The sequence below is a fragment of the Polypterus senegalus genome, chromosome 15 (genome assembly GCF_016835505.1).
Source record: "Polypterus senegalus isolate Bchr_013 chromosome 15, ASM1683550v1, whole genome shotgun sequence".
Classification (NCBI taxonomy): Eukaryota; Metazoa; Chordata; class Cladistia; order Polypteriformes; family Polypteridae; genus Polypterus; species Polypterus senegalus.
The window spans coordinates 89,438,887-89,466,188 of record NC_053168.1 but is presented as its reverse complement, the minus strand read 5'-3'; the positions used below and the strand labels follow the sequence as shown (position 1 = coordinate 89,466,188).

General features: G+C 38.4%; 1 protein-coding gene across 1 annotated transcript in view; it reads right to left on the bottom strand.

Moving 5' to 3' along the window:
• calb1 (calbindin 1) overlaps positions 1–26,632 on the bottom strand; it is a 98,428-nt gene extending 71,796 nt beyond the window's left edge. Inside the window, exons 1-2 of the mRNA XM_039737511.1 lie at positions 26,445–26,632; positions 25,801–25,877 (exon numbers count right to left, since the gene is read on the bottom strand). Of these exons, the coding sequence (XP_039593445.1) occupies positions 25,801–25,877; positions 26,445–26,523 (156 nt within the window). The 5' untranslated portion in view covers positions 26,524–26,632. The remainder of the gene's footprint in view (positions 1–25,800; positions 25,878–26,444) is intronic.
• Between the last annotated feature and the right edge of the window lie 670 nt (positions 26,633–27,302).

The following is a 27,302-nucleotide window of genomic DNA, read 5'->3' as shown; positions in this document are numbered from 1 at the left end:
CAAGTATTTATATGATTTGCTATGACACTTGAAATGTGGCTCAGGTGCAACCCATTCTATAATCAATTTTAAATGGAATAAGTCTCTAGTAGCAACGACTCTTCCTAGAGGAAAAACTGAGCAATCAGGGGAAAAGGGTCTTGGTAAGAGAGGTGACCAAAACCTTGATGGTTACTCTGGCTGAGCTCAAGAGAACCTGTGTGGGAATGGGAGAAACTTCCATCTGCAGCATTTAACTAATCTGGGCTTTATGGCAGAGTGGCCAGATGACTCATGAATGCCAATTTTGGAGCTTGCAAAAAGACACCTAAAGACCTCTCAGACTATCTGAAACAAGATTATCTGGTCTGATGAAGCCAAGATTTAAGTGTTTGGCATCAGTTCAAAGTGTCATGTCTACAGGACATCAGGAAACGTTCATCACCAGTGCAATAACATTCCAACTGTGAATTATGGTGGTGTCAGCATCATACTATGGGATTGGTTTTCAGTGGCAGGAACCGGGCGACTAGACTGGGTTGAGGAAAAGCTGAATGGAGCAAAGTACAGAGATATTCTTGAAGAAAACCTGATCTAGAACTCGCTAGACATCAGAATGGGCTGAAGGTTCACCATCCAACAGGACAATCACCCTAACCACAGAGCCAAGACTAAACAGGAGTGGATTAGAGACAACTCTAGGAATGTTTCCCAGCCAAAGCCCAAACCCAATCGAACATCTCTGGAGAGACCTGAAGATAGTGGTCCACTAACAATCTCCATTTACAGTGGTCACTCATATTTCGACTTATGGAGCGAGTGTAAACATCATTTGTTGTGCACCCAAGTCATCTCTCTCTGTGAAAGTATCTCTTGCATGACACTTGTGTTTTCTGTGCTTTTTACGCTTTATTTTTTGATGTGCTGGACCATATATATATCCCCTATCTATTAACCATGGTATTCAAGAAGAGTGTGGAAGAAACGAAGCAAGAGAGAAGGATTGTAGTATCGACGATTGATTTTGAAAAGGAACTTTTTGCAAAGCATGAAGGTACAATAAATGCAATTTTTATTTTATTATACAGTATTTATGTATTTTATTTATTGTTTTCATGTTTTAATTTAATTTTAGGGCGTTTAATTAAGTTATTTTTACCTTAAATTACAGTATGTGAATTTGCTGTTTAAGTTGGGTATTGTTTTGGGACTGGGGATGGATTAGTTCACTTTCCTTTATTTCTAATGGGGAAAACTGATTCAGACTTCAAACAATTCAGAGTTCATATGGCCTCCTGAAATGAATTAAGTTCTAAATACAAGGCTTAACTGTAACTATTTTGTTGAACATGTCAATTTAGAGTATACAGTAAATGCAGCATGCGAAAACACCAAAAACATAGGCACCAGGTCAGGACTTACACTCAAGACTTTGGAGTGATGAGGCAGAGTTCAAACATTATTAGTGTGCTCTGAAGAAAAGACACCTTTGAAGAGAAAGCCCCACTTAGTCAATTAAACAGAAGAAGTCTGCCTTTGTCTAGACTGGCTTAGGTGGTTACGTTCCACATTGAGTGATGATCTTGTTATGATCACTTAGCAAAAGTAAAGTGGTCAGTGGGAGGGTGAAGGAGAAAATAATGAAAGTGTACAAAACTATTTAGAACAGACAAAAATCACAGTCTAAAAAATTCAAAGGACAAAAGGCTGACAGACAGACAGAACTGATAGCCAAGGCTAGAAACAAAAAAACAAGTCAAAGTCAGGATAATGTTGCAAAAGTCCTCACACCAATTTAATTTATTTCCTTTTAACTCTAAAGGTATTTTTTTGTTTTTACTGTCAGTCCAAAAGTTTGGCTATGAAAAGCTGCAAATTGCCATTTAAAACAGACTGGCACAATGAAATAATGTTTCATGTGACTTCCATGAGGCATAACTCATGCAAGCAAAATGGCCACAGACATTAGAAACAAGCATAAAACAAGAAAACAGACAAAATGGTGCCATGGTGACATCACCATTAAAACACTTAAAATAATAAGCCACAAGAAAAATACATCCAAACATTGGTAAAGCAGAGTGATAGATGGCCAAACTCAGAAGCAAAAAAGATGTCAGTTTGTATCCAGGCTGGGGATCACAATAGGAATGCCACTTGTACAAAAAGAAACCACCTACACTTAAGCGACTATTGCACTAAAGTTTTGCAATTATTATTATTGTTGTTATTGAGATATATACAATGGATTCAGAAAGTATTCAGACACTTTCTGCACCCTTGATTGTGTTGTAGATTTAATTTTGAATAGATACATTTTACATTTTTGCCCAACAATCTACACTCAATAATCCATAACAACTAAGTGAACACATTTTTTTGAAAAAGATTTAAAAATCTGTTAAAAATCAAAAACTAAAATCTCTCATGTATAATTGTGGTCAGGTGCATCCTGTTTGCTTTTACTATCCCTGAGATGTGTCGAGAATGTAATTGGAGTTCATCCTTGGCAATCTGAATTGATTGGACATTGTTTAGGAAAGTAACACACCTGTATAGATAAAGTCCCATAATTCACATTGAATGTCAGGACAAAAACCCAGTCCAAGGAACCTCAGATCAGGGCAAGAGTAGAAAAACATTTCTAAAGCTTTGAGTATTCCCAGGAATACTGGGGCCTTAATAACTGTGAAATGGAAAAAGTTTGGGACCATTAGATCTTTTCCTAGAGTTGGTTCATTGGCCAAACTTAGTGACTGGACAAGAAGTTTCTTGGTCAGGGAGGTGAGCAAGAACCCAACAGTCACTCTAACTGAGCTTCAGAAGTCCTCTGCTGAAATGGGAGAACCATCTCAGTAGCACTCTATCAATCAAGCACATATGGCATCCCTATTGGAATTGGCCTAACAGCATTTAAAGGATTCTGAGAGCATGAGGAGCAAGATTCTCTAGACTGATGAGTCAAAAACTGAACTCTTTGGGCAGAACTCCAAGCACTATATCTGGCAAAGAACAGGCACTGCTAATCACCTACCTAAAACCATCTCTATAGTGATGCATGATGGTGGCATGCTAAGGAGGGTGTCTCTCAGCAGCTGTGACTGGTCAGAATTGAGGGAAGGATGAATGCAGCCAAATAGAGAGAGTTCCTTGAAGAAACCTTGCTCCTTAGACTGGGGGATGGTTAACCTTTCGGCACTATAATGATGTGAAGCTACAGCCAAGACAACACTGAAGTGGCTCCAGGTCAATTCTCTACTTTCCTTGAGCAGCCTAGGCAAAGCCCAAATTTAAACCACATAGAGAAACCTCAAAATGGCAGTTTACAGACACTTCCCATCAAGTCTACTGGAAGTTTTGAGGATCTGCAAGGAAAAATTGGATAAAGTACCTAAATCCATGTATTTACATAAGAAGACTCAAAGATGAAATTGCTGCCAATGGGTCTTCTACAAAATACTGAATGAAGGGTCTGAATACTTATTTAAATGAGAGATTTAGTTTTTTGATTTTCAATAAATTTCCACACCTTTCAAAAAACATGTTTTCACTTTTTCATTATAGTTTACTGAGTGCAGATTGTTGGTCAAAAATTACAAATCGTCCATTGAAAGTTAAATCCACAACACAGTATATTGTGCAGAAAGTGAAGGGGTCTGCATACGTTCTGAATCTATAAATGCATTGAGTGTTATTAAAATGGTTTACATACATTTTTGACACTCGACTTTGGCTTTAACTTTTTAGTTATTAATGGTGTGATCTGGAACAAGCGCCATTTGTCAGGTGAAACCAATGCTCTGTCTTGCCTACAGAGCACTACATGTTAATTCATCTAACATGTTTATCTTCATCCAAACAGCTTGATCTTTAGAAAGTTTACATAATAACAAACAATTGCTTTCTTTTTATTTGCACAAATTCCTTCTTTAAGTGACACAGTGTTAACTCTTTTGCACATTTCTGCATTCATCAGTATGAGGAGGAATATGGAATAAGGTCCAAGTCCGTAACAGCTCATATCAAGTTGTGGGAAAGTGGTAGTGCATTTGAATTTGACTTCTAAAAGTCATCTCATCTGTCAGTTGCTCCCCTGAAATATAAATGTTTAACAAACAAAAATAATATATGGTATCTCTGTCCTTCTGGTGGCTCTGAGGCTAGGAATCTGTGCCAACAATCAGAAGGTTGCTGGTTTGAATTCCATAAAATGACTCTACCTTGTTGGGCCCCTGAGTACGGCCCTTCACCTGGAATTGCTCCTACTTGGGTATGACATTAATCTGCATCCAGCACTGCAAGCAGGTCCTCCAACTTACAGGGAAAACCTGGGGGGTTGGTGGCAGCATTGGCACTCCAGCCACTGTAAAAAACCTGTCACCTGTTGCATGGCTGCGCTCGGATCTCAATCCAGGTTGTTTCGCTGTGTGGTGGGAGCAGCAACACGCTGTAATTGGCTCATGCTCCCAACCTCTCCTCTATCCTGCTGAAATAGTTCACCGTATTATCCCAGCTACTGAAACACATATGGTGGATTACAAGTTTAGACATTCATGTCCTGCTAATTTCTAGATCAGAATTTGTAATGTGATGGCTCAGCATACTATTACTTAATGAACTGGCAGAAGTAATCTGATCAGTTTCCAAGAAAGGCACAAAATCCGATTTTCATTTTTAGAAAGCTAATTTGCATCCCATTATCATGTGCTTCTTGACGATTCATGCAGCAGTTATCACCTTCTCTCCTGTACTCTACAGGTATATCTCTTTAAAACCCCATGGATCTCTTTCTATCATCAATGAGCCCTCATCCAACTCACATCTAGACTCTGTGCTTATTTTAGCACTTGAGACATCATGCTTTGAGTCTCACATTTTGGGCCAGCCCCTCTACAGCTAAGACATCACAATATTACTGCACTTTTTGGTGTTCACTGATTTTCCAACACAGTCCTGAAAAGCCTTTAAAATGGCAGGCCTCCAAGGGAGCTTTATACAACATGTGTCCTTGGCTGTGCCTGTTTGTCAGCAGTGCATAATCTGTCCAAGGTAGGATAGCCCTGCTGCCTTCTGCCTGGTTGGAGTATTTCTTCTGCCCTTCTGCCAGTCCACAATAGACATCAGCTCATTCCAGTGCCTTAAGAGAATTCACTTCCTGGGCTGCTTTCTCAAATATGGCTCCCTCGCGGCCCTCATCTTTTCATGCTGGTAAGCAGAGGAACTGTTCCAGCTAAAACTGTGGCTTTATTTCCCCTTTTTGGGAACTACTTGAACTGAGGCCATCAATTTACAGTTCAATACAGCACAATTTGTGATCTTTTTTATTAGGTTGAAATGTAAGTATATTGTACTAGCGCTCCAAGTCATCATACAGGTTGAACCTTTGACCTTTTGGATTCTGTTGCAGCTCTATAGCTTATGCTTACACTTACACAATCCTTAAAACAAACACAACAAATGCAATGTGAAGCTTATTCCTTCACTCGCCAGAATGACTCACATTATTATTGTTATTTTTAAGAAACTTTGCTTTTTCCTGACATATTTTTGCTCCTGCAAAGTGCCCAACTAAAACAATTCCTGGCAGCTTATCTCAAAGCATTTCTTGGTCATCATTTGGCCCACCGTATATCAGCACTGTGTTGGCCTTTACTGTAAATTGTTGAATGCAGTGAAGACTGCTTGTCATGTTCAGATTTGTCACAATGCCTTCTGTTATTTTTGGAAATGGAAACACCAAAGGACACAAACACTACTTGTATTTTGCATTCACTTGTTTCTAGCCGACTCTTATAAAAAGAGAATGATTTGGGGCAGATGACTGATCAATTCACAGATAACAGAATGTTTTAAATGGAGTTTTAATGCTGGCACAAACCTCCTGGAATATCGATTCTGTTTTGTGCAAGGTAATGATGGGGAGCCATACGAGCCATTGGAGCTGCGCCCTGCCTCAGTCTCACTTACATTCGCTGCACTCACTTACAAACAGGAGTGTCAAACAGTAAAGGCGAGGAAAAGTCCAGCATTCCTCCACAGATCTGGAAGAAAATAAACAACCTTCTGTGTGGCACTTAAGGTCAGTAAATGCTTTTATTTATGTGTAAAGTATATGAGTGCAGGGTGGCATGGTGGCACAGTGGTAGCGCTGCTGCCTCGCAGTTAGGGGACCCGGGTTCGGTTCCTGGGTCCTCCCTGCATGGAGTTTGCATTTTCTCCCCATGTCTGCATGGGTTTCCTCCGGGCACTCCAGTTTCCTCCCACAGTCCAAAGACATGCATGTTAGGTGAATTGGTGATTCTAAATTGGCCCTAGTGTGTGTTTGTGTGTGTCCTGCAGTGGGTTGGCACCCTGCCCGGGATTGGTTCCTGCCTTGTGCCCTGTGTTGGCTGGGATTGGCTCCAGCAGACCCCAGTGACCCTGTGTTCAGATTCAGTGGGTTGGAAAATGGATGGTATATGAGTGCATTTTTGAAGACCAATCTGAGTTTATGTTTGCTGGACCACATGCACACTCTTCCTGATTGAGTATAGTATACTTATTGTTTGAAGCAATATGGTGGCACACTTGTAAGTACTGCTGTATAGCTCCAGGGGCCTGGTTCAATTCCTGACCCAGTCTTTGTGGTGCATTCCGTCTGTGCCAATGTGAGATCAGAATCAGAAACTCATTTATTGGCCAAATATGCACGCATACAAGGGATTTGACTATGGTTTTTAGGTGACTCTCCAAGTAAACTTACATGACAGACATACACACAATTGAAAAGTACACACTTCAGATAAATACAAGATATACAATGTAAATATATGCACACCAACTGCGTGACAGTGCAGGGAATACGTAAGTATATACACATTAGCTATATGTAAGAATATTGTGAGATACTGGGGGGGTACTCATGCAGAGCAGTGGGGAGAGCACACATCTTTGGTTAAACACGAATGCCGATTGTACAACTGAATCAGCAACTCTTTCAGAGACTGAGCTCCCTCAGCTGCCACAGGTAGTACATACACTACTGTGCTTTTTATTATGGAGTCTATGTTGGTCTTCTATGTCAAGACCCAGGTCATTATACAAGGTTTTCACAATTAACACCTTATTGTTAAGTATGGTGAGGGGTGGTCATTTTGGTCCACTGTCATCTCCACAGTTTTAAGCGTGTTTAACTCTAGATTGTTCTCAGCACATCAAAAGTGCCAGTTGCTCAACCTCCCTCCTTCATGCAGATTCATCAGCATTCCCGATGAGTCCAATAATGGTTGAGGAGCTTGACAGATGGGTCCTTATAGGTGCAGTCATTAGTATAGAGGGAGATGAGCAGTGGGGAGAGCACACATCCTTGGTTGGGCACGAATGCCGAATTGTATGGGAGCTTTAGGTGCATTACCCAGTTTCACCTGCTGTTTCCTATTTGTTAGGTAGAAAGCTGGGTGATTTTAGAATGGAGGAGTTCTGGGATGATTACATTAAATGCTAAGCTGAAGTCCACAAACAAAATCCTTACAAAGGTCACTGGGTTGTGTAGATGTTGGAGTATATACAGTATGTAGTACAGACCCTTACTGACCGCATCTTTCACTGATCAGTTTGCTTGGCAGGCAAACTGAAGAGGTCCCAAATGTGAAACTGGTCTCAGTACAAAAATGTGTTACATGGGGTAATAGTTTTAAACTAAATTGGTTTGAGAAATTGTGTTGAGGATTGGTTTCTGTGTGAGGCTAACCGCTGCCATGACCATGTAAATGAACAAATGATCAACATGATAGTTGCTGTCAGTTCAACAGGAAATTGAACACAACCTCTGCACAGGAGCAAATCAGTTATTTACATACATACATACATACATACATACATACATACTTTTTCAACCACTCTGTTTTGTCATGTTAGAGTCCTAGAGGTCAAGAGGGCTCTCCTTTATACTCTTTCGTATACAGACCTTAACAAAATGTCTCCAGTCCCACAACCTTACCACACTGTCATGTACTGTGGTTTAGCACTCCCACCTTCCCGTTTACATTCTATAACCCCAAGCAATTAGACAGAGTAAAAGAACAGGCAGGATAAAGAGTTACACATTTAATTATGTAGTTTACATAATATGTTTTATTATAACTAATGCCACGTGAAAGCAGATTGAATGTGGCTTTAAACATCATACAATTTGATAGTGCAGGATGTGTAGTTTTGGGCAGCACATAAATTTGTAGTTACAATCAATGCTCTTCTTAGCTAACACATCGTCTGCACAGAGCCAAGCAGCCTGTCTCAAAATGGCTAGAGAAATAGAATGGTCTTCTCAAGATGAAGAAATGGAGAGAAAGAGGTTAGAGGCTGAGCAACCAAACCTATACTACAAAGTAGTTCCTGTCATGCGTCATGACCAATAGGGCATCATGATACTGAGTGACCTTTCTAAATCAGTGGCCAATCCTAATCAGCCACAACCCAAAATAAACGACTTCCTACTTCATACCAATTCTTGTTTCAGAACGACTCAGTCCCATTCTAACTAGCTAGAGTGCCCTTTTATTTTTGTCTAGCTGGACACTTTATGTCCTTCCTGGGGGATAGCTCATAGCATGTCATTGTAAAAGGGGTTGCAAGTAAATTGATGAATGCCTACAACCCTAACCCTACCACAAATTACACTCCCAAGTCAGCATTTAACAAAAAGCTTCTTGTCAGTGTTAGCACTCCTAAAACTTTAGGGAGTTTACAATGACATTTTTTGAAGCTGGTACTTTCTTTAAGTCACTAGTTAATGTTTAAATGACAATTTATATGTAATGATCAAAATATGAAATATTAATTTACATGATACCCTATTATTCCAGTTTAGGACCGTAGTGGCCCTGGAGCCTATCCCAGCAGCACTTGATTAAAGGCAGTAAAAAACCCTGGACCTAGGACCTACTCACACACACACACGCACACACACGCACTATTAAACAATACAGAGTTGCCAATAAACTTAACTTGCAAGTTGTTGGGGATGTTGAAGGAAAACCTAAAGGTAGACAAGGAAAAACATACTAACGCCACACAAACAACTGCATAGTGCAGAATCCATAAGGCAGCATCTCTAACCATTGTACAACCACGTCACCCACCTAGTCAGATACATTTAACTTCTTTAATTTATAAGTAATTTACTTCATGTAATAACCTGAAATTGTGAAATTGCTAGATTTTCTTATTACTTCGACAAAATTGTTCATTTTATCATGCAACATGTAGAATTATGTAATATGTAGAATTTAATACTGTGATGAGGCGTGAGGGGTCTGTAGCAGTGTGCAAGTTTTAATCAAAAAAGCAGTGTGCTCAAGCTCCTGGCAGACATAGGTACACACAATAATGTGAGAGAGCATCCCTGGGGTGTTGATGCGGAGATTGGCTGAACCGGTATCCACGTGCAAATGTGCACAGTTAGCGATTGTTAGGACTCAGGGGTTTGCAATTAAGGTACTTGTGCCCACAGGAAAATAAAAAGGAGCTGGAGTTATAAGAAGTGGGGAATGACAAAAGGAAGCTGAAAGCACAAGGAAAGGAAGAATTGGAAGTGTAAGCCAGCACGGTGGTAAAGAGGCAGGTAATTTGTGATCCCTGAAGGAGTGCCGGGAATGGTGCTGTAGTGGTGGATCGTCCCCTGTTGAGCATCATGGAGGAGCAGGGGACAATAAAACTAACTCCTAGGGATCTGGTAGACACCATAAGTACATACAAAAGAAGGAGGTCCGACTAAGTGTCCCAACAGTTGTTGAAGGATGATGTTTGAAATGAGAACTGGAGAGAGAGGGACCACAGCTGCCAGTGTCTCTGCCAGTTAAGAAGACCCAAAGGAGTGAGAAGGGGAAACGAAGAAGAAAGACGAGCTGGGCTCGCAAGACAGGCAGGAAAGCAAAACCTAATTATACCTTAAGAATTTTATTCTTAAATTTTAAATTTAATTTAATTTTATCTCCCACAACGAGCACTTGTTTTTATTGAATTATTTATTTATTCTAACAAGCTTGCACTACACTTTATTTACTGATGAATACTGTTTGTAATAAAAGCACAAGTCATTTTGCACCAACTGTTGCTGTGTTATGTGTATATCACCCCTCCATACCAGTAATACCTGACTGGAGGAGAATCACCTCCAGGAAATAAATTGCTGTCATGGCAGCAAATTACAGAATATAAATATAAGCTCTCACCAAGCTTGATGACTGCCAAGTAGCTGACCTTTGCACCCAGTTTATATGCTTTTGCATACTGTATACTGTATTTACACCGATCAGCCAGAACAATAACACCAATGACAAGTGAAGTGAATCACAATGATTGTCTCATTGCAATGGCACCTGTCACAGGGTGAGATATACTGTATTAGGCAGCAAGTGAGCAGTTAGTTCTTCAAAGCAATGTGTTGAAAGCAGGAAAAGTGGGCAAGTGTAAGGATATGAGTGACATTGACAGGACCAAATTATGATGGCTAGAAAACTCAGTGAGAACATCTCCAAAACAAATGGTCTTGAGGGGTGTTTAGTACTGACCAAAAGTGGTCCAAAGAACAACAACAACCAGTGAACTGACAAGAGGGCCATGGCAGCCGAAGACTCAATAATGTGTGAGGGGAGTGAAGGCTAGCCCATCTGGCCCCATCCCACAGAAGAGCTACTATAGCACAAATTGCAGAAAAACTTAATGCTGGCTATGTATTGTATTTCTGTGGTGGTAATGATATATTGGCCACCAAGTTCTGGTAAGAGGATTGCTTATGCTCTGTTTTGTGTATTGTATTTACCCCATTTTTGACATCTGTTGCACGCCCAACCTGCCTGGAAGGTCTCTCTTTGAATTAGCATTCCAAACATTTCTTCCAATTTTTTTCATAAATTTTTTTTTAGAAATTCTTTTCTTGACTTGTTAGGGAGTCAGGGCTGGGGCCTGTAAAAAAACAGGGCCTGTTAAAGTTCATTGAGGCATTTCTTATGTGATTTTGGGCAATACAAGAAATACATGGTTGTTGTTGTTAAGAGAAAGGTGTTAGAACACACATTGAACCACTGCTTGCTGAATATGGGCCTGTGTAGCCAGAGACTGGCCAGAGTGATCCAGGAATGGCTGGGGAAACTTGAGAAAGACTTGGCCTTCACATTTCCTAGATCTTAATCAATCCACCTCAATGTGAGAGGAAAAAGAAGCCAGATTCATTGAGACCTTTCAACTTACAGTACTTAAAAGATCTGCTGCTAACATTTTGAAGTCAGATATTACAGGACAACTCGAGAAGTCTTGTGGAGCCCATGCCTTGATGGGTCAGAGCTGTTTTGGTGGCATTGGGGGACCTACACAATACTAGGCAGGTGATTTCAGTGTTGTGACTCATCAGTGTATATAGTTATAGTATTAACAACATCAATGCCTTTTGTAAATGGTAAAATTATTTTCATGTCTAACTATGATGCAACATGTTGTTTGCTTGTTGTATATATAAACAGATACAGTATATAGCATCACATGGCTGGGTAAAGTCAATGTCTTCCGATGTCTAATATAAAAGAGACACAGGAGGAAGGAAATAGAGGTTGAACAATGGCTCATGCTATCATCACAGTCCCATGTTCATTCCTGTCTCTTCCAGTCCCTACCACCATTAGAAAGCACAGGATCAAATAGTGTCATTTTCAGACCAGCCCAAGCACAAGGCACAATTGTGTTGATAATTCCTGCACTTCTTTGCTGCAAAAAGGAAATAACAACAACTTCATCAAATGGTGTAACTGGCGGCATCCTACTGGTGTTGGTGCTTGTTTTCTGTTAACAGAATATTTACTATACTGACTAGCATTCGAAAGTTTGGAATCATCCAGAAGTTAAATTTTTTTGTAGTAATTGATACTTTTTATCAAGGTGCCATTAAATTTATTTAAACTTTCAGCCAAGCCATTACTATTGTTCCAAGTGGCTATTACTACTTGAAATGACTGATTTTTCATTTGTTATTCACATACGACAGCAAAACCTCATTTTCAATGATTACTACAGCATCCTAAAGGTAAACTCCATGAATTAATCATGTTTAACTTCTATTTGGTTATTAGGGAAACCTTTGAATTGTGTTAGCTCAGCTGAAACCTTCTCTTTTGTTCAAAATAGCAAACGCCCTGGGTCTAAACATGGCCAAAAATGAAACAGCTTTCTCGAAGAAAATGTCAGTCTATTTTTGTTTTGAGAAATGATGGATATTCTATGCAACAGACTGCCATGAAAGTGAAGATTTCATACAAAGGTGTCTGTTACTGCCTTGAGAGAAAAGGGGGAAACTGGAACTAAGCAAGACATAAAAAGAAGTGGAAGGCCGAGTTGGACAACTGCAAAACAGGATAAGGACATCAGAGTGTGTAGTCGGAAAAGGAAACACCTTAAAGGCCTTCAGCTGGTTTCTTCCTTAAATAGTAGACACCAAATAAGACAGAAAAAGACATCTTAAAATCTGCAAAAGAAAACATATATTGGAAATGGAATAAATGAAAAAGAGTATAATGGATAGTATCCTGCTGGCTTTTTTTTTAAAATGGATAGGTGATTCTTTAATATTTTTTCTGACTGTTGTATAATGCACTTTGATGACATGTATTCAATATGGAAGGTGCTTATCAGGAGAAGTGACACAATGAGGAAGGAACCTGCCAAAGACTGAGAGAGAAAAACATCATGCTGGTAATTGCTGGGCACTTCATAATGGCAGTGGTTAAGCAAGGTCCTTCAGAACATGGTATACTCTATCACTGTAAGTGGTGCCCTGGAAGAAAACATATTGAGGGGTCCAAAGAAAGACAAGCCATACAGGCTTTCAAGAAGAGGACAAAAGAACATGTTTAGGAGTCTGGAACTCAACAAAAAGATAGTAGGCCCAAATGACATTCAAGAGTGTTCGTATTCCATGGGCTGGTGCAGAGGTGATGTAAGATCTTGACATAAAGGAAGACCTTATGTGAGGTTGTTCCCCCACAATGTCTCACTATTGGGGTAAAAGATAGGCCACAGAAAAGTATGTGGTACTTGAATGGGGGTCATCTCCTATCTATTGAGACCCAATGTTAATGTTAATTTGGTATCCCCTGACACTGTATTCATATATGCAATCGCTTTCATGCATTCTGCTTATGGGATAAATCAATAACTCCCTGGCTCTGGCACATGTATCCCTGCTTGAAGTGTCCTCTAGCGGTTATGCTGATGATGAACAGGAAACATGGTGACTGTTTAAATTAAGAGACTTAATTCATGAACTGATCAAGAACTACATCATATTTGAGAAATCCTTGAGAAATGGTAACAAATAATGTTGGCAATCTAAAGTTTTCAATTATTGAAATATGAGTGCAGCGGTAAGAAGGCCATTATTTAATTTCAGTTTAATCCTCATTCCAAAAAATGCACTGATAATGATCAAAAAATTGCTAGCATTCCACTGACAATAAAACTAAAGTGTTAGCTTGAAGGTTGCAGGCACTCAATTTTTAACCAGTGTTGCAATTTGAAATAATGTCACAACAGATAGGAATCCCACTTGACATGCTCCATTAACATCATGTTAAAACAAAGGAGGTTTCTGACAGTTGCATTACTGAAACTAAAGCTATTTACGTTAATGTCAGTTTGGACAATGCATAACCAAGGAGAGTTTGCTTACACTAGCAAACTGCACAGACTACCCAAGTGATCAAATTTTATTTGTTTATTGATCATAGGGCACACAATCACACAGGACCAATGCACAGACATCATTTAATATAACAGCATGTTGTGGGTTGCACATACAAACACTCCACTAAAAACACCATCAAGAAGCTGAGTTGGGGTTCGAGTGGTATGGGGCATTGCTTCTGCTGCTACACTGTGCCACTCAAATTACATTGAATCTGGGTCACTTTATTTGTATACACTTATACGTATCATAAAACCAAAAACCATAACATAATGTGACAACCTCCAACTTGCTTAATCCATTTCACAATGGTGGTGGATGGCCAGAGACTATCTTAGCAGCACCAGGCAGAAGGCAAGAACAGCCCTGGACAGTGCAATGGCTGACCTCAGGTAAAAGAGATGAAAATGACACATTAATGACCACCAATTGATTGAACCCAATTTATCCATGGAAACTGCAGTGTCTTCTTCTATCAAGTAACAGTGAACACCTTATTAATTAGTTAAATGGTAAAGCATAAAAGGGAAGAACATGCATGCATACTTTTACCATAATGATATTTATAAACTGTGCCTATTGAATACATTTTTGAATTTCTATATGCTCTTGTACTATTGAGTGGGTTTCTGAAAAATATGTTTATATTGTTGTAATAAAAATGAATTGCTTTCTAATTCCTAACAATTGAATTTGCAGCTTCTTTTAATGTCTACCTGAAGGATTTAGAAAAAAAAAAATCAATGAGTGTTTTTGCTAATAATGATATTTAAGTGTAGCTAATGATGACCTTTGGGGAATTCAACTATATTTTCAGCTGAATATAATAACACCGTTGTGATGTAAGAGACAATATACAAAAGTGTTGACCTGTCACTTGAAATGAAGTCATTTCCCTTATATAAATGCAGGCAAATTAACCACTGACCTAGATTTGTGCTGAATCATGAGAGCTGTCTGAGGACATTTCCAGTTTTAAGTTTGGACTCTAGGTAAAAAGGTTATCGTGGACAGTAATTTCATCAGACAGGGACAAGAATCATGCATAAAAATGATCATAACTCACGATGATGCTTGGCATTTTGGGAAGTAAAATATGCAGTATGGATTATAACAACTCCAATTTATTTTACAAGAAAGAACATGAGGAGATTCCATCTAGTTTAATGGGAAGGATTTTCATAATATTGTGAACATATTAATAAATAAAAAGTGAAGAGCACAAAGGATCCCTCACTTTTGTCCATACTTCCCTAAAGATATCTACCACATTATATACAGTTTATATACTGCATTCTGTATTATGTTTATATCATACAATTACAATTTAGCTACACAGCAATTACTGCCTGCATAAATATAGTGCAACTAAGCATTCTTACAGTTTAAAGAGATTATGAGACAGACAGCTCAAGATCAAACAGAGATATTATCAGAACAGTAAGAATAAATGAAAAGTATTGAACAGGAATAAATCCAAAAATTCAACTTTGAGAAACAGTAAACGATCTAAACATGGCCAAATCATAAACAAGCCAAAAGTGTTACACAATGAAAGTTATTTATCATAAACATGGCATCAATGCATTTGCTGTGCGAAACTGTGTTATAGTGCTGTTAACCACTTTTTGTAAATTATTGGAGACTATGGGGTGTGGAGGAAAAGGTTGAAAACTTACCAAATGTGCCCATTTTTCAAGCCAAGACAGTTGTCGAGTATTGATCTGTATCTTATGATTATACACGCATTGTGAAATACTTAATACATGACATTAATAAATGTAATTTTTGGACAAAGAAAACGCCAGTATTATACATTCATTATCCGTTCTAGAAGAAGACCAGCTACGTGCGATAGTTCAGCATTTAATCTTCCTGTACACCAACCTTCTACCCTCAGTGCGTGGTTGTCTCCAGACACACAGTAAAATTTTCTTGCCACATGGTTGGTTTTGTTTTAATTTACTTCTGTATTTGTGTAAGAATTAGCACAAGTGAATAGAAAATATATCCTTACCATGAGAAAAATAGTACCAGGAATATGTGATAAAGTTAGTATTTCCTTTTTGTTGTCATGAACATCTACTGGAAACATGGAAGGCATGGATCAATGCTGAACAACTGCCTTGACTATATATAAAAATTGACGTATTTGGTAAGTTGTAAAGCTTTTCTTCATTTCCCAGTTCAAAGTTTTTTACATTTAGAAAAAACACCTAACTTTAGAACACAATTTTGCATGACAAATGCATATATAACATATTTGTGAAGACATAATTTTGACTTGAAAAACAGAAAACTTATCCTTTAACACTACTCTCACATTCAGTGATGAATCAGAACTAAAAGGCCCTGCTCTGACACTTAAATCATATAGGAAACACTATAAGCCACTGCAGACAACGTATTACGCAATAAAAAGCAAAGCAGAATACCTCACAGAGTGCAAACCAATAATCACAAAATCGAAATTTTATTTTAAAACAAATGCTTCTGACAATAATACTGACAAATCACTTTTTAATGTAACAAACAGTAATTTTTAAATGTTCTTTCTTAGCTGGGATGGTCATCAAGCCATGAAGAATCTTAATCCGCTAATCCAGGGCAGGGTTGTGGGGTAGTGTCTGATGGCTGTATTGATCAATTGAAGCGATTTTCTGCAGGGTACATGCACACCTATAACAAGCTGTCTAGACTGTGATGATTTATTTGATTAAGTTCCAATTGGTAGAGGTGCCAACTTTCCTAAAAGTTTAAACAGGAGAATAGTCAGCTGTCAGCAGGATCAATACATGGAGAAATGTTAAGCCAAAGCTCCAACACTAAGAAAACCCGGAAGCCAACATCAGATCTAAGTGAAGTTCAAAACTTGTACAAAATATATTCTTATCAAATAGTTTGTTTCACTTTACGTTTTCCCTTTATTATTATTTTTATTATGCCTGCTTAATGCCGTAGCTATTATTTATATCACGGCTGCCACAATTTTACTAGTCACATGCTACATACATACTGTAATGTGCCTAGCAAACCAGCAGCATCACAGCAACAAGGACAGGGCAGGCTCTAGCTTTTAAGATGGAAATGTCATGCCCAAACCAATTAGTCTTGAAGTCAGTTGCTATATAAATATAGCATGGAAAACCTGAGGAGGCGCTGGGGTGCCCTCCATTGGAGTTTCGGGCATGAAGTTACACAGATCTAATATAGAACAATGAGGAGTGTGAACCCCTTAATACTAGGGGCAGCGATGATATACTAATATTATGGCAAAGAGCAGGGTTGACAGGAATTTATCCCCTTTGGAGTTCTAAGTAAGATGTTACCCAGATATTTTAATGAAGAGCGATAAGAGGGGAGTCCCATTGGTGTTGGTTTGAGTCCAAGTTTTGTATGGCAAAGCCTATGATGTCTGATAAAAAGTTTGCCACCCTAGGCTACTGACTGCCCAGTTGACCTACATGGAAGAGCTGGCCTTGAATAAGATACACAAAATTGATGAAATAACAAATACAAAAAATGGCAACACAATGTTGACATTAATGTAACATTAAAATAAATCAAACTCAAAAATAATCATTTTTCACAAAAAAATGACTCCAAATGAAGTGCTTAGGAGCGTCTCATTAAATGCTGGATGTGTAAGCAACTAAAACTAATTTTATGTTTCAGTGGCAAACACTCATTATTCTCAACGCTAATGAAAACTAGTATCCTTAATACTGTTGGGATTCAATATTAAAATCAAAATATTAGTTTGACGGCCTCAAAAGACAAAGCCATATGAAAGTCACTAAACTATTCTAATTGCTAAAGTTTTACTTATCTCTTAGGAGGAGGAGGTTAGGAGCATGTTCTGATCACAGCACGTTGCCACACCCAGCACATGTCAAACCACCCGGATTGAGATCTGAGTGCAACCATGACACCACAGCACCACACTGAACACTGTGAGGTTTTTTTTACAGTGGCTGGAGTGCCAATCCTGCTAGAAACCCCCAGGTTTTCCCTGCTATTAATAAAATGAAACACAATAAAGAATGCTCATCACTTCAAATGTTTATATAGAAAATGGTGTCCATGATGCATCACACCAACATGCCCATGCAAGAAATTACAACGCTATCCATAGCAGATAGTAATTCTTACTAGATTCAGTTATATGGGAACCATTCCAAGAGTGCAATCCCACCAGACTTTGGCAGTTACAGAAATGTGAGATAAATAAAATCAGCTCTTTTTTCATGTGCACAATTTAAATAAGATTTGTAGGAACTAATTAAGAAAATGCATAAAGACTTTTGTTGCTGAAGTTATCTCCACTGAGTTATTAGAAACTTCTTAATGATGCTTTACAAATTACAAAAATTCAGGAACAATCTACTATAATCATTCATTTAGATGCACTTAAAATAAGATAAAATAGATCAAATAATTGACGAGGAGATGGTAGGAGTTTAAAAGGTAAAACAGAATCCTGGTCAGAGAAATTAGCCAAAAAACTAGTCAAAAAATAAAAGAACCATCCAAACTAATTGTCAGAATAATATGCATAAAAAGCCATCAATCTAAAAAGGGTATTTTCTCATAACCTGCAACTCTCTCAGTTATCCATAGTCATATGATAATCAGATCCAGAAGATTTTCTAGATTTACTACATTGACAGTATAAATGCCTCAAAATCATTATAGTACCGTCCAGTTACAGAAGGCCTGTTACATGGGTGTCTAATGATGGTCACCAGCATAAATGCTATGCCAGGCTAAATTGACCAAATTGATTTTTTAAGCAAATTTGATCAGTCCTGCTGGAAATAATTATTGTTTATGTGCAAAGCAGGCATGATGGCCTAGTAGTTAGGGTGCTGGATTATCAGCTACAAAGATGCCAAGGATGCCAGCTCTGACTCACTGGACCACCCCAAACAAGACAATTCAGTAGCTAAACTGTACAAATGTGCAGCTCTGTTGTGTACATGTGAGCTGTACTGGGATGATGTTCACTAGAAATGGGCTAGGTGTTTAAAATTCACCACAATAAGGCTACTGTGCCTCACTTTAAGGGGTTCATCTATTTGCATATCAAGACACTTGAGCTCACCTCAAACTAACCCACTCCACAGTTTACTCCAGTGAACTTAGAATCCCCTTATGTTACCCCATATTACCACACAAAACGTTGATCACTTATAGGCCAATTTCCTCAACTATAACCTTAACCTGTTTGACATACTGTGGCCAGGCTTAATTCTTCTCTGCTTTAAAATATATACGGTATCCCCACAAAGAAAGATGGCTAAAGTGTGATGATGTGAGTTAGGGGTTCCTGGCAGTGTACAGGTTTTCTTCTAAAAAGTGTGCATTGGGTTTTGGGAGTGTGCACAGTTGTGGAGCTGGGCGGCGGTTAGGAGTTTGGTGTGGAAGCGAGCCGATTGCTTAATAAATTCAGCTGTTTCATGTTGGCACTCTTGCAGGTCACATGTAATTAGAACATCTTACCAACAGAGGGAGAGAATGGGAGATTGAAAGAAAAAGAGAGAATGAGAAGGAAGCATGGATGTTAAATGGAAACAATAAGAAATAAGGAGATGCAGGATCACAGAATGACTGGTGCTTTTATAGAGAGAAGGCAAACGGTTGGGAATGATGGCCCATAGGCAGTGAATAGATGGCACTCAAGGGGCAGGTTTGCTCCTGTTGAGTACTGAAGAAGCAGAAGTGACCAACTGCTCTGGGAAGTTCCCCACAGAATGCTGAGGGATGGTGATGACAGAAGGGAGCCAGGTTGGTGGGGTCCTAGTGGACCCTGAGGGATGGTGGCAGGGATACAAGCCAGTTAAGAAGGTTAACTGCACTTGACTTCGCCCCTTGCTAAGCAAACTATAGTGGGTAAGCACAGAGGAATGTTGGTTTTAGAGGGATGCCCTGTGGCTCCTGATGGTCTTTATGAAGGGATCCTGACTTTGACTAATTCTTATTTTTAACCTATTTAAGGAATATTTATGTAATTGCATTTTAACCTCCACATAATCACTGTTTCATTCTGAATTATTTGGTGAATGGCTGTACTGAGTTATATCTCGGCCAAGGTTTCTCGCCTGGCTCGGTTTCAAAGTCTTGTTAAGTGCCTTATTTGTTCAATAACATTTGTTTGTGGTACTTTTGTTCATTATCTGCTTTGTTTTCAATAGCTCTGCTATGTTCTATGTATTTTATGGGAGATCCCTAGGAGGCAGGGCCACCTGCCAATCACCTCCAGTAACTTCTCTGTGCTCTATAAATCCAGAGGCCCTTTTGCAGTTCCAGGCGGTTCATTAGGACATGCTAAGGAGTGGTGAGTTTGCTTGTGGTTTTTTTTTTTTGGCTGTAATTATGCTTATTGTCCTTTTCTAGAGTTTTCATCTGCTGCTCTGGTTTTTGACTTAGGATTACTGTATTGGGATTTTGATCACCTTGGGATAACCTTTGCTGGCAAATCCTTTATGCCTTTTGTGCTCTTCAGAGCATCACAGTGTAACAGAACATTTCATGTGAATAAAACATTTTATTTTATAAAGATCCTGTGTTTGTCCTTTTATCTATCTGGGGTTTGATGGGATATCCCACCCTAGTGGGCATTTTGGAAGTGTTTTTGGGACTTACATGCTTTGGGACTGCCACCAATAACACATGTTCTTTATTGTGTGAACATTATGGAGAAATAAAAGCACTGAGCACTTTGAAGCACCGTCCACTTGTTGCTATGTGTCCTCATTGCCCAGTCCATCTTAGTTTCATGACTATCGATGTCCAGGGTTCAAAGGAGTGATGCCTGTTGTGGGCAACCAGGGCATGACAAAATTTGAATTCCAGTCTCATATACATGTTCTCCTGATTTAGGATCTTCACTCTCACATCCCCTACCAACTGAACCATCGCTACTGTCTACCTCTAGAGACACTGTCATTTTTACTATTTTGCCCCGCCTTTTGCCAACTGAAATGAATGTTCCCTTTGTACCACTTTGCCAACCTGGCATCTGACACTTACTTGTGCATACATGCATACACATACAGCTGTGTGCCACTTATGAGTTAATTTGCTGTAACAATGCTGCATACACTTTCTTCCATCATGTTTTAAGTTTTAAGTAAGCTGATAAATGCATGATAAGGAAATGCTTTCAAATACTTACTTTTTTCAAAATGTTTTTATACTATTTCCTACATGCCTCCACTTGACAAATAACTAATTTCATTCAACAGGATGTAATCCAAACAGCTGATCTTGGCAACGACAATGTCAGTGGGCATAATAATAACATGATTCATCATACATGGACAAGTGGTCAGCAATGGTCATAACAATAGTAGCCCTGAAACAAATATAAATTCTCAGATTCTTTTTGGCTTACCAGACTCTGTCTTTCGATATTCAGTTTGGTACTCTTTTTTTATACTCTCATCTGTGACAGTACATTTTGCATTTTAATGTATTTAATAAATTTCAGAATGTTTGTATTTCTCCACTTTTTAGTTTCTGACTGTTACTTTAATTCTTTTATTCCTTTTTATCATTCATCTGTGTGGCATTTCTTGTGTTTGCTCTTGAGGAGCTAGTTTTCAGATGAGTAATAATGCTAGTCAGGCTTTAAGCACCATGTACTGCTTCTCTTTATTTTTACTTTTTGTCAATCCTAGGCTAGTCAATGGCACATATTATGTCTATTAAACTTGTTTCTTCATGCATGTTGAGTCAAGATACACTGAGTCTATATTCTTTCTTCTTTGTTTTTCTGGTTCAATTCACTTTGTTTGCCTCCTAATCATTTTCTTTAATCAGTGTTTTAAACGGCCACAGGTGGTGATTGAACTAATGTGTTCTTCATAGTTATGTTGTTTAAAAATATGTATAAGGAGATAAAAGACAATTGTAATAGATCACTTCAGCAAAACACATCCATCTTTTTATAAAGGGGCGCATATTGATGAAAAGTAAGAAAAAAAAAAACAAAAAGTCAAAAAATGGTCTTAGGTTCAAAAATTGGTTGGTTATTTGAGAAATGCAGGATAAATAAGGTTAGTTGCAGAAAAGGAAAAAAGCAAAACCTGCACTGTCTAAAATGTTATTTTAATTCTATTTCTCTATTGATAACACAGTAAAAATATATTAATTATTACCTTTTGTAAAAAAATGTGCATCCTCTCTTTTATAATTTACATTTTTACTGATAAATCCAGATCTCAACAAGAGATCAAAATGATTTACCCAAGCACCTATTGAAGGATGTATGCAGTGCCCATAAGTGCAGTCTTCTGAACTTCACTACCTGGTGGGTGGCACTGAGTGTATTCATAGGTTTTAATCAAATCCTTTCTTCATTGTTCTCTACTGCTCCTGCTATCAATGGTACAGTTTTTGTCTTATAATTTCACATCCTGCTAATGTCAATTTCCAGGTCCTTAAATTTATGAATCTTTTTTGTTTCCTTCAACATGATGTTCAAATAATTTGGAACAGCTATGTTGATTAACAAGCAGGTTTTCCCATTCTTGTCATGTAGCACTACATCAGGACAGTTAGCTAGGATGGTTCTATCAGTACCTATTGGATCATTCCACATGTTGATGATATTGCTAATATTCACAACCTTTTCTGGTTGATGTTCATAGTATTTATCTGGTACTTGTATCCCCAGATGCTTACACAAAGTCCAGTGAACATAACTGATGACTTTATTGTGTCTGTAAGTGTACTCATATGGTGCATGTGTAGTGCAGCCTGCAACAACATGCACTTCTGCTTTGTTGCATGGTCTACATTTACTGTCTAGTGGCTGTTTTAAGATGCTGTTCTGGTGGTATCTGGTATTGAGTGTTTGGTCCTGAGCTGCTATGATTAAGCTTTCTGTAACTCCTTTAAGACCAGAACTGTAAAGCCATTTCACAGACAATTGACTTTCCAAGTCCCCCAAGAATTGTCCATGCAATGATCTGCTCTCCAATTGTTCTAATTTGGCTTTCACTATGTTTTATTATTATTATTATTATTATTATCCATCCATCCATTATCCAACCCGCTGAATCCGAACACAGGGTCACGGGGGTCTGCTGGAGCCAATCCCAGCTAACACAGGGCACAAGGCAGGAACCAATCCTGGGCAGGGTGCCAACCCACCGCAGTATTATTATTATTATTTAAAGATGACTGCAGATGGACTTAAGTCATCAGGAATGGATATTTATAAAGAATGTATGTTTTCTAGTCCCTTATATTTTATAAACACCTTTATAGCTTTTGATATTATTTAGACTTCTTCAGACAGTTCTTCAGTGACTATGATGTTAAGTTTTGTTGCCTCTTTTGTCTTGCAGGGTTAAACGTTGACAAAAACAGAAGGATAAAAAACTCCAGATGGCCTATTAATATCATTGTTCTCATTGAGTCACTTGAATGCACGCTTTTTAATTTAATGTCTTTTATGAGATGCACAGCTCAATGACATCTAACTACAAAAATCATCAGATTGATTTTTATACACAAGCTATCATTCTGTATAATAACGATCTTATGGATGGCCGCACGAGATAAGCCACACATTTTACTATGCTTGTCTCCAGATTGAAGCCAAGGAGATTGGCTCTGGCACTTTATTGCCTTGACATTTTTAAATTAGTCGGAGGGACAAACAGAGATATTCTAGCTCAGATTGCCCTGCTGCCAAAAAATGGCTGGTTCAATTATACAAAACAAAATCCTTACATCTTAGGGGGAAAAAGCTGTTCAAAAGCCAAAGCAAGTACTTTACAGTGGTGCAAGATTTTATTCATTGCCACTTTTGAGGTGCTAGCATATACATGAAAAGGTATTCAGTTTGGCTGTTGGCCACTTTATTATTTATTTATTTTTCAAAAAATGTACACCACTAGAATAAAAAAAATGTGCACATTAATTTGTCAGTGTAAATAAAATAGCAGAAACATACAGTAAAGAAAACAAGAAAATATGAGATGCGGCCTTTGTGCTCACACAACCACTGCTGTCCATAACTCGTTTTTATTTCCCCGAGGCTATCTGTGACATACTTAAATCTGCACTCACAGAAATAAAATAAAACGTAATTTGCCTCCCACCAGTTAAAAATTACTGATGGCCACTGTGATGTGGCCAAGATGTTTAGTGTGTAAAAGAGCTTGGTCTCTAAAGACATCTCCCCTACTTAAGTCACCATCTGCTAATCTTACATAGCCAAGCGCATTACCCCAGGTCTTTAAAAAAAAAAGATAGAGAGAGAGAGAGTTAATGGTCACTGGACACTTACTGCACACATCCAAAGACATAAACACAGCTAAAGAAGGCCAAAAGCAGGCTAACACTTTGGGATTCAAGTTTCTTCTACAGTACATGCTTCTCTCTCCAGGCCCTTGCCCTTTCTATTTTCCTCACCCACTTAATCCAGATATAAAGTCATAGGGAGGCAGAAACACAGAGGGACTTATCACATCTAGAGCAGCAATTCTGTTACTTCCTAACACTTTGCTCCAATATGTTTTTTTAATATAATTTATTGCTTGTGCTGTAAGATGCAATATTTTATTTAATGCTTAGGGGAAGCCAAAGAAAATTCAACAAATAAAAAAATATAAATTATTGATAATTATTATGGCATTTCAATTCAATATTGCATAAATAAAGGTTAACAATAAATATGGATAAGGATACATATTGCTGAATGTTAGTGTGATAATAAATAAGTAATAAGTAAGTAAATAAATAAAAATCATTAATAATTATTACAGTATGTCAATCCATATGTGTCATTAAAAAGGAAACAACAATTGATTTTTATGAACAGAATTCAAATTCCACCATGTCTACTGCACACCTTGGTTCTGACTTCACCAGTTGTTCCTCTGAATGTGTGGCTCTTATTCTCTTTATGTGAAAGGGATTGGGACAGCTGTGATTAAGAAAGGCGCCATATAAAATATGGATTTGGATATGATATTGCCTTAGTATTTCCTTAACTACTATTGATAAACAATATTTCATTGAAATATACAGTGTGCATAAATATTACTTACTATTATTATTATTACTTCTGAGGTCTAGAGGTAGAAAAGTAAATAAATACTGTAAGTAATCACTTTAATTGGAAGAAAATAATTTGTTTCATGAAATCCCTGTCTTTTTGCCTTTCTCCCTAATTTCCCCAACTAATGTTTAAGTGCGATTATGTTTTCCCTGAAGTCACCAGTACTGACCGACTGCGTCACCTGGCCGCTTTCTCTTTTGCGCGCAGGGACTTTCTTTTGACACGTGATCACGCCTCCTTCAAAGGGTCCTTCTTGCAATATGTGCATTTATGTAATCTGCGGAGCGCAGTATTAGTAAGGGAGTTGAGCCGCTGCTGTTATCCGTCAAGATCTGTTCCTTGTGATGTTATCACCTTTCCAATGTAATCCCCGTTACCTCTACCAAGTCAATAGAGCTTATTTGCCCAGTAGCAAACTTTCCAAAAGGCGGAGTTAAATCCAGTACATTTTCTCATCACATTTTTGGGGAAGTACAATAGAGCCAGTTATAACTGGTAAACAGAGTAATATCGAGCGCTGGGAGCGTCTCTTTCTCTTCTTCCGTGCGTGTAAAACGGAATAAGAAGGGACGGCGCACAACTGTGAACATGGAAACCATCTGAGGATACTGCCGATTAGACTATTAATACTAGGTTTATCTAGCTTACCGAGGTGAGCTACTTCAGTCTAGACATTAATAGAATGTGCTCCTTTTTTAGACTTGAAGGTAGTTAACCATTTCGACGTTAACGCCTTCATCGAATTAGACCCTCGTAAGGCAAATGGCCAACCGTACAAGCAAGTTAGTATTGGTGGGGTGGTTCAAATCAATTTTTACTGATTATTTAACATGACTGAAGAACCGATGATGCATATATATATATATATATATATATATATATATATATATATATATATATATATATAGCCCACCATTGTGTTAGCGTTGTTATGCATTATCCAAGTACTAAATCAGTAGTTTTTTGTTTTTGTTTATTTGTTGTAATTCCAGCATTTAATGACAAAGCCACTACATGTCTTCAGCGAACTCACCAGTCCTGCTTGTTTGCGAGCTTGCTGCAGCTCCTCGATGAAATTCTGCAGTTCTTTCCCTTCAATATATCCATTTCCTACAAAATAAATAAAACAATAAGGGAAAGGTCAAGTCGACTTAACACGCCTTTTTCACATCACAGGATAATTACGTTTATTGCAAACGGGGGTTCTCAACCTTTTTCGGCGAAAAAGAATTAGGAGCTGGATGATGTGCCAATGTTAGTATCCCCGTTTGTTTGTTTAGGACCGCTTACTAAATCTGATGTCATTTAGTGCAAGCAAGTATTTTTTTTTCTTTAAAGAAAGAAAAAGAAAACACTGCTTGGGTGCTTTCTCTTTATTTGAAAGCTTGATCGACAAAAGCATAAAGCTTACTGTGCTTTCGATCCATCTATTAGCAAAATCCAGTTTATTTACCATAAATGCATGCATTCGTTTTTTGCAAGTTTTGCATCCAGTTCTGATTGCGGGGCCCATACACATTTAAACTTACGGTGCATTACTCTTCACAATCCATATCAATAAGACCCACGATTTCAAATCTATCAAATTAAGCCTAACGGAAAAATTGCGCTCTCTGCAAAGAGCCGTTTCTGTATAACACTTGAAAGATGTGTATTATAATTTAAAATCATAGTTACCGTCATTGTCATAATGACGCCAGATATCCAGAAACTGAGTTGCGGAGATCTCGACTCCTTGCAGGTGAGCGTTTGCCATGCTGTCTGTCTGTGTGTCTTTCCTCGAAGGATTCACTAAGTGCCGATGCTGAGACTCGAGCACTTTGATGAAATCGCTTCTGTATTTAAGGAGGCGGCTAAGCCCTCTGGATGGAAGCCCCGCCCTCTCTGGCTGATGTGAGCTTCGTTGCGGGCGGACCCTCACCTGGACGGCAGCTCTCAAGACACGCTCCTTGCAAAGATGACGTTCTGAGGTAAGAAGACACCATGTGTTCAGTTCTGAACGACTTTTGTCCAGACTAGTATCGTTGACACTGGTAAAGGTGCGCGGTTCAAAAGTGAAAAGGAGTGTTGTCCAACATCCTTCCGCCTCACAGAAGTGCGCTTCTTTTAATATTTCAGATTTCCTCATCCTAAAGCAAGACTGACGTCTTTATGAGCCGCTTCACGGAATAAAGGTTAATAAAGATCTCGTGAACTCTAGATGTCTTTTTAAGCCAAATAGGCTCATTTGTGTAACGAGTCAGATGTCTGCATTATCTCAGTTTAACAGAGCACAATTTCTAGTGCACGTTTCACAGTACATTATTGCAGTGACCCTTGAAATGTGTATATGGAAAATAATGTGTTTCAGTGTATACACTTTAAGGGTATAAGGGTCTGACGCTGCATTTTTCCAGTCGGCTTAAATACTGCACCTGACGTTTTCCTTGTGAGTATTGAACGGCAACAGTTTATGTCTTTGCCGATCAAAGCTGTGAGGAAAGGAATTTCTTCGAAAAGTTTGGGAACCCTTTCATTGTTGTGCATGCAGTCAGT